Below are 11,070 nucleotides of genomic sequence, written 5' to 3'. Positions count from 1 at the left end.
CCTGCTGCAGTGAAATGAAGTCTTGCTCACCAACGGGCTGCACCAGGCTCTAAAGGGATCACTACTGGTGTATCTGTTGCTCACCATATCATTGCTTACCATCACATACATAGTGAACAGGCTCATTTCTCCTTTCTTAAACCCAATATTCAACATGTCGCTGTCATGGCCGATCACAGCTCTGATGATCTGTCCTAGTTTTTGTCTCTTTCTGGACACTAACCAAAATGGTCAACAAGCCATTTTGCCGTGAATCTTCTGGTTGCTGAATTTCTTCAGCCCTTGCTTTGAGCCCTTCTCCTGTGCTGTCCCTGCTGCACTGTCACCCTTCTTCAAATGACCTCTGCCAGGAGGCCAAGGAAAGACATCTGGGCAGCATGGCTGTGCTGGCAGCAGTACCCTGGCCTCTCTGCCTCTCTTTCTGCCACCTCCATTCCACTGTTGACTGGAAGCACATCAATGCAGTGACCCACACACCAGGCCCATCCAGCTCCTCACCAGCTGTTCCTAAGCACCACCTGAGTCCAACCAAATGTGACAGACCATGATCAACCACCATTACCAATAAAAACCAATTAAAAACAGGCACAAGGAATTATGAAAAAAATTACTTTTTAATGTACAAAAGGTTTATATACAGGTTCAGCATGTTACCTCCGTTCTTATGATGTAGAAAACAGCTAAAAATGTTCTTAAGATATAAATTTGACAGAACAATTCACCTACAGTACTTTTAGTAATGATGTCTTCTATACATAATATATACAGGATTGGAATGGTTATTATAATACTTTTTCAGTAAATGAAGGAAGACCACCACTGGAAAGTCTGAGAAATCTCAAGTCATTGGAGATTTGGTTTTGCTTTTGTATTTGATTTTTTGCTAATGTGAAGAGGGACTCAGTAGCCATCGTTGCCCTACGCAGCTGTCGAAAAAAATCAGATTAGCAGTTGAAGGACACACGAAAGCTTGATCCATCTCAGCACAAGGGATGCCCAGTTGCACTCCAAGTGTCCAGGACAATATACAATGTCCTAAAATATGTACTGCCCTCTTTTCATAAATGCAAAGGCAAGGGCAAGGTCAGTAACTGCAGGAGAATATATACAGCGGACTATAAAACAATCCCTTTAAACACAACTTTCACAGGAGACACAAATAAGCAGCCAGACACCTTGCTTTGCTTTCCTGTCCTCATGCACTCTGGGCATCAGCAGGAGTCATGGGGGCCTCAAGTGGTGAAGGGCAGGGGTGAGAGCATCCTGTGCGCACCCTCTGCATTTGGGATGAGGATGGGTGAGACTGCAGGATGCTGAGCATCACCTCCCTGCACCATTCATACCCAGGGCTACCTGGCAGCAGCACTGTCCTGACGCACCACTGCCAAGCACGGCTGCTGGTGTAACACGTGGCTGCCTGGAGGTAACACGTGGCATTTTCATGCTAGCCCCTGGTCATTCCGGGAACAGTGAGCCTGACATCGCTTTGTGCAAAAGGAAAGCAGGAACACCAAAAAGCCCCTTTATAGAACTGTCCCTGTCTCGTGCAGGGGATGAAGTCAGATGCGAGTGAGAACATCACAGCAATACAAGGGGGAGAGGGGAGGTGGCAAGGAGAGAGTGAAGCTCTGCAGATGCTTGTCCAGTCAAACCTTGAGAACCTGGCAGGGCTGTCACACTTGTCCCCTGCCCTTCAATATACGGGGTACAAAGTATCTGATGCTATAAGAGCAGGAAGAGGAGAGTTGTCCTTGTCCAATGCAGTGAGAAGTTAAGCAAGGCCTCCTGCCCAAGTATCTGTACCCTACCACTTCTACCCTTTTGTCTAACGCCAGCAAAATAAATAATGCAATCAAGATTAACTTCAGTGCCAGGTGGGACTGGCCTGGAAACAGCTGATCATTATTACAAGCAGTTGTATTTTGGTGGAGGATTTGGCTTTGAGAGGCCCTGTTCCTCCCATCTTTTCCCCATTTCCACGAGATTCTCACTGACCCAGTAGTGTTTTGACTCAAATACCTGCTTGGAGACTATCCAGATGTTTGCCTATGCTGTAGACTGCAGGTGCAGCGCTGAACTGAATGAGGCTGGGTACAAAGAGTAGCTATATTCTGTAGCACAAAGCACTAGCCAAAATAACACCCCAGGTTCTCCATAGTATATTTTTTGGATACAGCAGCTCTTTTCATGCTGACCTAAGCTGTGGGACACATTAATGTAGCACTGGGTGCATGCCAACAAGCCTCCTTCTGGGGCAGGGTATATTAGCTCACGCTTGGCCTCCCATCAGTGCAGCCACATGCCTGTTGTGTGCACAGAGCCCAGGTAGAGCCCTGCACGGAGTTTATTACACAGATGAACCATGGCCAGATAAAACAGATCCCACAGCGCTGCCACAGTGCAGATCGGGCTGAAACAATCATAAAACTCTCTTCATCAGCATCACTTTTGTGTGTGAACACCTCAACACTGAAAACGCAACAGAAAGCAAAGCCATTACAAAGCTGCACAGGGATATGGTAATGCGTGCTTCAGAGATCTGACATTACAGATGCATGCGGGGCCCCCGCAGAAAGTCACTGTGCTGAGGGCGCAAAGTTATGCGTGTGTGTCAGTCTGCACACTGGAGCCTTCCTGCCACGGGGGATTATTTCCCAGTGATTGCTGTTCGCAGGCCTCTGCTCCACTCTGCACATGATATAAACCACGTTGTAAACACATCTGATCAAAGTGTGCATTCACCTTTTATGTGTCTCATCAATGTGTCTTTCCAATGTTTTCTCAGAAACACCACTATGTTTTTATAAATGTACATTTTATATACGCTTCTGGCAATACACTATATTTGATTTTTAAAGGAAGAGAGGCCTTGGCTACTTAACACGAAAGCATGGTAAGGCACTTTGCTGAGAAGCCATTTGGAATCAATGCTCTTTGCAAGGTATAAAGGTATTTATGGTATAAAACAATACTGCTGGCAGAGGGCTTGTTTGGAGACGTAACTAAACCCTACACTCATCAGAGCAGAATACATAGTATGGCTTTTATTCTGATCAAAACTGCATCCTCCCGTTTCTTTCTGGGGTGGGTTGAAAATGGAATTTTTGCAAATGTAACTAACGGAAAATGATGGGGAGTGCTATTTACAGGGCTGCCAGGGAGGAAGGGTTTCATCTCTAACCACGCTCATGCTGTCTCCTAGCTTGGTGGTGATACCATTCAGTGCTCTGGGAAACCAAGCCAAAAAGTAATACTAGAGGTGCACCCTTGTGGTGCTGAACTGCCTGGATATAGTTTACATAATTCTGTACAGAGACTTTTAAAAAATTTCATTTTGAATCCCTTTAATGTATTTAATACTCATAAAAAAATCTACTCTATTGAAACAGATTATTTTTGAAAAGCACATTCATAAAACTGCTTCACGCAGAGCCCCTTGGATCGTGCTAAGGCCTTGTGCTTTTACTGTTATGACATCATGTTTAGAAATTTACTCTCTTCCGCCAGTGTGGTTAGCATGGAGCTCATATCGCCTATTGCCATATTGCTTATTCCCGTGGGTATGGTGGGCAGTGTCAGAGAGTTTCGTGGAGTCGTCAGGCGAGAGGAGTTCTGGGAGAGGTTCTGCAGGATGCTGGGGCTCAGGGTTCCTGACATCAGGCTTGAATGGTCCCCATCGTCCATGATGGCATCAAAATCTATCTGGGGTGGCTCAAGACCTTGCGAGTCCACCGTGCTGGACACCTGGTTCGTGCCTGGAGAAGGCAGAGCGGCCGGCTTGCTGTTCAGCGCACACTGCTGCTGTCTGACCCGGCAGTCCGCGTGATTATCAAAGCTGCTGTTCTGTTCATACATGTGGATTTGACCATAATAATACATCAAATTGTTTTCCCTTGTGCCGTCTGCGCACTGCTGGGCTGGTCCCGGCAACATGTCGCTGGTTCTTTTATGTATGGCCTCTGTTGCCTCCTGGCCCGGGCTGGTGGTGTTTGTAGGGTGGGGAGTTCTCATGTAGCCCAGCTGCTGGATGGTGCGGAGGCCTCGGGGTCTGCTGGCTGGGCTCGGCTCGGGGGGAGGACGAGGCTGGACCATGCCGGCTGCATATGCCTGCGTGGCCGAGCCCATCATGCTCTGCTGAGGCTCAAAGCTGGGCTGGTTGGAGGTCATGATGGGCTGATGAAAGGCCTCCTGAGTCATGGGGAAGTTCAGATGGCTTGGCTGAGATGAGTAGTTCTGACTTGGTTCGTGCATGACCTGGCCCAACATCGTGCGCTCACTGTTGTTGCCGACCATTAAAGAAGGGTCAGTCGCCATGTCCATCTGCTGAGGATGAAGGTGGGGTCCGGACTTTGCTGCCATGCTGCTACAAGAAGGAGAGATCTGATTTGGGTTGCCACTGATTGCACTGGTGCTCAGCATCTGATGAGGTTGGTTATACCCTGTGTGTAAGCCCAGATCGGGGTTCATACTGGGACCTAGGCTCATCGGCTGCTGCCGCAGCTGCATACAGTTTAGCCTTTGCCCATCCATGCCCACATTTCTTTGCATAAAGCTCTGCTGTGTTACGTTCATACTGTTCTCCGGCAGCTGCATCTGCTGCTGGTTGTAGTTCTGGTACTGACCAAAGTTCTGCTTCTGCTGGACCACTGCTAAGTTCCCTTGTGAAAACTGCTGCTTTGACTGATTGGACATGATATCAACTGTACCCGAGCTGACTTCATTCCACTGGACGGGCATGTTATTTTTATTCATGTCTGAGGAAGCATCAAAGCTCATGGGACACTCTGCCATCATGGGTCCCAAGTGGCTCATGCTTGCCTCAGCCACCGCCATCCTGCGTTGGTTGGGTAAGGCTGGAGGCTGCAGCTTCCCGCTTCCCTGGAAGCTCTGCATCTCGTTGCTGTATCCCATGGAAGTGCTCTCGGCCGCCGTCCCATTGCTCTGGGATTTGATGTACTGCACCACATCATCTGGCAGCATAATGTCATCATCTCCGACAGGCGCCTCCACTTCCCCGGGCATGGCTTCCATGGTGATGTTTTCACTGATGCTCAGTGGCCGGGGTGAGTAGGTGTGCCGGGGCAGGCTCCCATCTGAGCGCCCATAGCTCTGGAGGCCAAAATTCCTCCTGTCTGCTGGGTGCGGAGTATGGAAGGGGTTCATGTTGTTGGTGCTGTTGAAGCGGTGAACTCGTGGGAGGGCCTGGGGGTCTCCAGCAGGTCTCCTCACTGGGTCGCTTGCCCGTCTCGTGCAGTTGCCTGGCACCTCGTGGGGAAATGCTGCAGCTGATGGGTAGCCATAGGTGTTACCATCACTGCAACGCCTGGGGCCTGGCGGGAGGCGGATGGAGGGCAAGGTGGGGTCTGGTCCATCCATCAGTGAGATCCTGTTCTTCAGGGTCATCCTCTCCATGTTTGGCAGGGGAGTTGGAGGAGGGCCCCCCGTGGCAGCAGCGTACTTGGCTTTCAGCCTGTAGTGCTGAGCTGGCGTGAGGTTCAGCAGACCTGGCATCCCGCTGCACTGGCTCACCTCGCTTGACCGACGGGAGGCGTCCGTTGAAATCGGGTCGTAGGAGTCAGCAGAGCTCGTGTTATTGGGACGGTGTCCGAGCTGTGAAGCCTCGCTGGAACGGCGGCTGGAGAAGTATGGGGAGATCCCTGATGATCTGCGGCTAACAGTGTAGGCGGAGCTGATGGTGCTTGTTGTACTATCACGGCGCTCGTTGAGTTGGTTCAGCATCGTAACCTCATTGACAGACAGCTCCATTATTCTGGGATTAGGCAGCGTAGCAGAAGAACCACCACTATTTTCTAGAATAGAGCCTAGGAGAAAGGTTGCAGGGAAGGAAAAGGTTTAGTTAGGTGAGAAATTCCACTTGGTAGTGTTCTTGGTGCTAAAATACAGACACAGAAAGCCACCCCCAAACATTTTATGGGAATGATAGTGAATTGCATTTGCTGCCAGTGAATTCCAAGCTTCATCTCCAGCTCTGTGTCCCTGCACAAAGGGCAAGAAGGCTGGGGAGAGAAGACAAGAAGTCCCTGCTGCAGTCTTTGCAACGCGTACCCTGCTGATATTCAGCTGCTGAGGAAGTGCCTCCACATGGTCTTAGTAGGAAAAATGTAGGACTGGTGTGAACAATGCCACAGGGACAGCATGTAGCCACTATCACAGCTGCTCACTGGGCATATGCACAGCAGTCAGGGATAGGAGGCTGAAAGCCTAAAAGCTGACACTCAGAGGCTCTTCCCAAAGTAAACAAAGAAGCTCCAGTATACTAAGCCCTGAGGTTTAAGTATAGCCCAGGCCCTATGCCTTGGGACTTCCTGGCAAAGTTAGAGGAGCACTGAAGGGATCATAAAGATGCCTTTATCAGGAATCCCCAGCCAGCGGGAAACTAGCATATGAAGCTGTAAGCAATAGCCAGGAGCTCTCAAAGTGTCAAAAGGCCTGTCAGAGCAAGATCAAGGATGGAGGGCTTGTCTGGATTGCTGCTGTACTCCAGCAGTCTCCTAGGAGGCACATTGGAGGACATTCCCTTGGGGAACTGTTACTGATGGAACAAATCCAAGCAGTCTTGTGTCTGTCACTGGGACAGTGAGGACAGCTGTGGCTGGGTCCTGGGCATGCCCAGAAACAAGGACACCAACACCTCTGCTCCCCTTCACAGCTCTGTAGCACTGAGTGTCTGGGTTTCTGTAGCACATCACCAGATAGCTGTGTTTACACCCAAGCTCTCCATTTTACCTGACATCTCTATCCAGCAAGGGCTGACTCAGAGTTAATAAGAAATTATCCTCCTCCAGGGCAGACTCTTGATTATGAAACCAGAGCCAAACTCTGGAGGGTTCTGACAGAATGTGGCCCAGGACCAGGACTTACTGTTTCCTGAGATGGGAGGCAGCTTGGTGTTTCTGGCTTGTGGAGCTGGGCTCACCCATGAGCAGGAATCCTTAACTGTCTTGAGTTTCTCTTTCTTGAGCTGTTCAAGTCGTTGCATCGTCGTCATGTGTTTCCTTAGCTGCAGGCTGACTGTCGAATTACCAGATGAGACCGTTGAGTCCACAACAGGAGTGTTGTCATCCAACGTCGTCAGATCTCCCAGACTTCCCCCACTGTGCATGTTCATTTCTACTCCACTGTCATTGTTGTTGGTGCTGCCAAGGGGTGATGGCTCACTGCTGCATGACGACTGGCCACCAGGACTGGACTGACACATCTTGAGGAAGGAAAAGAGGAGGAGTTGAGCAGGTAGAAACATGGATGGAAAGAAATCAGGAGCCCAACATCCCCAGCAGGCTGCACATGTTTGGCCCTATCCCAGGGTCTCCGCAGTCTTGTTACACTTCCCTGCTGCAGGATTTCAGCTCTACCAGAGGTCAGGGGCACCTTTCCTGGGGAAAGAGGGCAGGATAGCACCCCACAGCTGGAAAAACTATGTTGGGTTCAACTGGAGGATGGAGAGAAACCAAATGCTGTTCCTCCAAAAGATTAAGGACAGATGCTTCTCGAAGAAAAGCAGCATGTTACCTAGTTGTGCAAGGTATATTGCAGCAAGCACTGGCTTATCTAACATAGGATCAAGACCTAAGTATTTCAGACACAACGTGTTTCTGTCTTTTAAATACCCTAACATATAATTAGGGTAGCTGACAAACTTCCCAGCCAGATAAAAACCTGGTTCAGTGTTTTCAAACTCCCACTTGCAGATAAGGCAGATAAGCACCATAAATATTTATTTTATTTACATTAGGAATTGCTTTTCACATTGAGTAGTTTATTTGCAGCAGACACTAAATAGTCTGAACTTGCTCTGAGGTAGCTGTTGCTGCTACCAGACAGGATGCCTGTCTTCTCTGCTTGAGGCCCATGCTCCAGAAAAAATGGGAGTGCTGAAAAGGCAACGTACTTTGCCCCAGGCCAAAGTGGGAGTGCAGGGTGATGCTGTTTTACTTTGCTCTGTAGCAGCCCTCACGGGCAGGGCTGACTGGCTCTGATGGTCTCATAGACCTTCAATTGGGATGATAGATATTGCGATCCCAGGATTTAATAGCACGTTGTGATGCTGGGAGAAAGGCAGCAAAAGGAATCCTCAGGCACTGTGTCCTCCCCCTTTCTGCACTCAAGCAAATATCCCCTGTCCCTCCCCATCACTCCACAGGCCTCCCTCTTCACCCCTCAGGGGTTATCTGGAGACAGGAGGTCTGCAGGAGGGCATGCTTTATACAGTTATTTTAATACAAAGGATTACTTTGCTCACCTTAGTACCGACTGTCCTTAGGAAGGTAGAGTAAGGAAGGGTAAGTGGGAATAAAGAACAGGTTGTTAGGACAAAGACATCATTAACAGAAAGGACCATGTTAGTAAAAGGAGGAAGAGGGGAGTGCAGAATACAATACAAACTGCTAACGTCTCTCCCTCTCCCGTACCCCATCTTCCCTGCCTTCCCTCTTTGGGGGCCCAGTTAAAACCCCCTAGAAGAGACTTCCCACCCGTCTCCATGGGTTTGGGATGAGACTCAAAGATGGGTCAAAACAGGGGGCCTTGGAGTGATGGGAACAAATGAAGCATGTCACCCCTCCCACCACCCTGACCTTAACCAGGAAACAGGTGTTGGATGTGGGCCCGCCAGGTCAGGTGCTGCCCATTAGACGTGCACGAGTGAAGTACGCAGTGCTGGATGGGGAGAGCAGAGAGGAACATCCGACTCACGGCCTTGCTGCCAGCAAAATGGCTTGGCTGCGACCCTGGGAGCACAGAGCCGTAGGAAAACAATCCCACACCTTTGGGAGAAATGGGGTGGGAAGCCGTGATTGTGTCTGTGTTTTCATAAAAAAACCCAAACAAAACACAGAGGAAGAGTATTGGAGAGAGGTCATTCTGTCCAGTGGTTCTCACACTCAGTTTTTGTAACCCAGTACAGAGCCTCATCACCGTAAAACTGTTCCTTTAGTCAATTAGACATTTTGGATGTGAAAATACTCAATTGTTTCCTAACTGAAACATGCTGATCATTAGTAATTTGTCCAACAACTTATCCCTTAACTTTTTTTTTAGAAAATCTTTGTAGCTCCAGGGCATGTTGTTTCATAGGAATAACAATCTTTTTGCCTGGATTGAAATCAAGAAAATATATATTTTGGAGCTCAAAGTCCTTTCAGCTCTAGTGAGAAGTCTGGAGACTATGTGAACACACTCCTTTGCAGGTGAAGGTCTTTTTTGCTGTATCCAGCCCATACACTGCCCCACTCTGAGCTGGTGCAGCAGACCAGAACTTTGGGTATGAAGGTGAAGAGAAACATCAAAAGGTAAAAGTAACCCATGCATTGCAATGCTCGATCTCCTCCACCAGCAGTGGTGCACTGACGAGCAGGTGAGCTTTCTGCATGGGGTGTAAGAGGCTTCAATGTGCTTGGGCCCATCACTGTACACACCTCGTTAGCACCATCGGCCACACTACTGCCTGCTGTGGAGTTGCTGTAATGGCCAGAAGACTGATAAATGGTCTTTGCTTCAGCTCGAGGCCACTCATGGTGCTGTAAAGCATGATCATGGTTGACTGCAAGCCCGTACTCTGTGGTCCACAGCATAGATCACATGTTTATTCCTGGTTTTGCTCCCCTGCCCCATCATCTTACAATTTTCTGTGGCAGCTGAAGGTTGTGTATTGAACTCGTGTACTCCTGAGCAATCTGTTCTAGCCCACCTTGCTTGAGCAGGGAGGTCAGACTAGACGATCTCAAGAGGTCCCTGCCAACCCCAGCAATTCTGTGCTTCTGTGTATGGTGGACAGGACTGAGGAACTGAGCTTGTTTAAGATACCCAAGAAAAATAAACCAGCTACTTTTATCCCCACTGGCTTCATGAGACAGCTCACAAGAGTTGTGCCAGTAAAACTGCTGTGCAGCAGCAGCCTGGAAAGAAAAACAGTGAAAGGTGCAGGGAGGAGGAGAAAAGGGATTGCTTAAGCCAGGACTTCTGCTTCAAGAAGTATTCATCAATCTGTGCCCTATGCTTGTTGCTCAGTTTAAACTGATGAGGTAGGTAAGGCTCATTTGACCACAACACTCTGAGTTTTACCTACTTTCACAGCACAGGAAGGCCAAGCTCAACACTGGGCATCATGTGGGCTCCCATGACTACTGAGGGTGGGAATTTGTGATGCTGGGTAGGAAAGTGCAGAATGTACTGGACTGTGCCCTGACCTGCAGTTTCATCTTTGGACTTGAACTCTAGGGTGTTGGCAGGTAAAGGGCAAGTGCCCAGAGAAGTAAATGGCATGCAAATGCTTCATGCCCCCATTGCATCAGAGAAATTAGTGGCCACATCATTTCTGCCAAGAGCTACTGCTCTTACCACAGAATTCTCTGTTTTTATCGTTTTGACTTGTAAGCAATCCTCCATGCTCCTCGTGGTGCTGTTGGCCTCAGGGCTCTCCTCTGAAATCTTGCTGCTCTGTTTGGCGCTTGCCTCATTGTCCCCATTTTCCTTGAGCGGGGGTGGCCTCGGGTGAACATCGTTGCGCTGCTTCTTCGTGACGTGGGCATCAGGCCCGTGCACGGTCTTGACGTGTTTCCTGAGGGAACTAGGGTCTGTGTATCGCTTTGTGCAGCCAGGTATTTTACAGACGTAGGGTTTCTGTCAATACAAACAAATCTTGGGTTATATTTAGAACAAGTCCAAATATTCCAGGTACAGTGTATTGGCCAAGAAAACACAATGAGCATAGTGGTTGGCAGCAAAATATGAAGCATCTGCTCCACAGGGTTCTGAAAGACTGAGATCTCTAAGATGTGATATATGGGCTGCTGCTGATCCACATGGACCTGGCTAGTCATTTGATGTTGGCTAAACTCCTTGTTTTCAGTTTCTGGATTAAAAGACAGCTAAGAATTCATGAAATACTTTCCTAATATTACTTTTCCATGTATGTATTTGCTCGGGTGGCCACAGGAATGTTTCCTGATTACGGATGGAAGGGAGGTGATGTAGGGGACTGGCCATAACACATTCTCTCTGCTAAGGTGGGGTCTACACCGAGAAAATGTCTGAGACCTTCTGGCTGATGGA

The 11,070-nt window shown here is 48.8% G+C and overlaps 1 protein-coding gene across 2 annotated transcripts in view; it reads right to left on the bottom strand.

Annotated features, from left to right (window-relative positions):
- Positions 1-605: 605 nt before the first annotated feature.
- GLI2 (GLI family zinc finger 2) overlaps positions 606-11,070 on the bottom strand; it is a 148,133-nt gene continuing 137,668 nt past the window's right edge. For both annotated transcript variants that reach the window (XM_026852896.1, XM_026852897.1), the window contains 2 exons: positions 6,883-7,219; positions 606-5,822 (listed from right to left, as the gene is read on the bottom strand). In XM_026852896.1, coding sequence (XP_026708697.1) covers positions 3,469-5,822; positions 6,883-7,219 — 2,691 coding nt within the window. In that variant the 3' untranslated portion in view covers positions 606-3,468. The remainder of the gene's footprint in view (positions 5,823-6,882; positions 7,220-11,070) is intronic.

This window comes from Athene cunicularia, assembly GCF_003259725.1.
Source record: "Athene cunicularia isolate RWA chromosome 7 unlocalized genomic scaffold, athCun1 chr7_part1, whole genome shotgun sequence".
NCBI lineage: Eukaryota > Metazoa > Chordata > Aves > Strigiformes > Strigidae > Athene > Athene cunicularia.
Note: the sequence above shows the minus strand (reverse complement) of the source record. Positions and strands in the feature narration are given on the sequence as shown.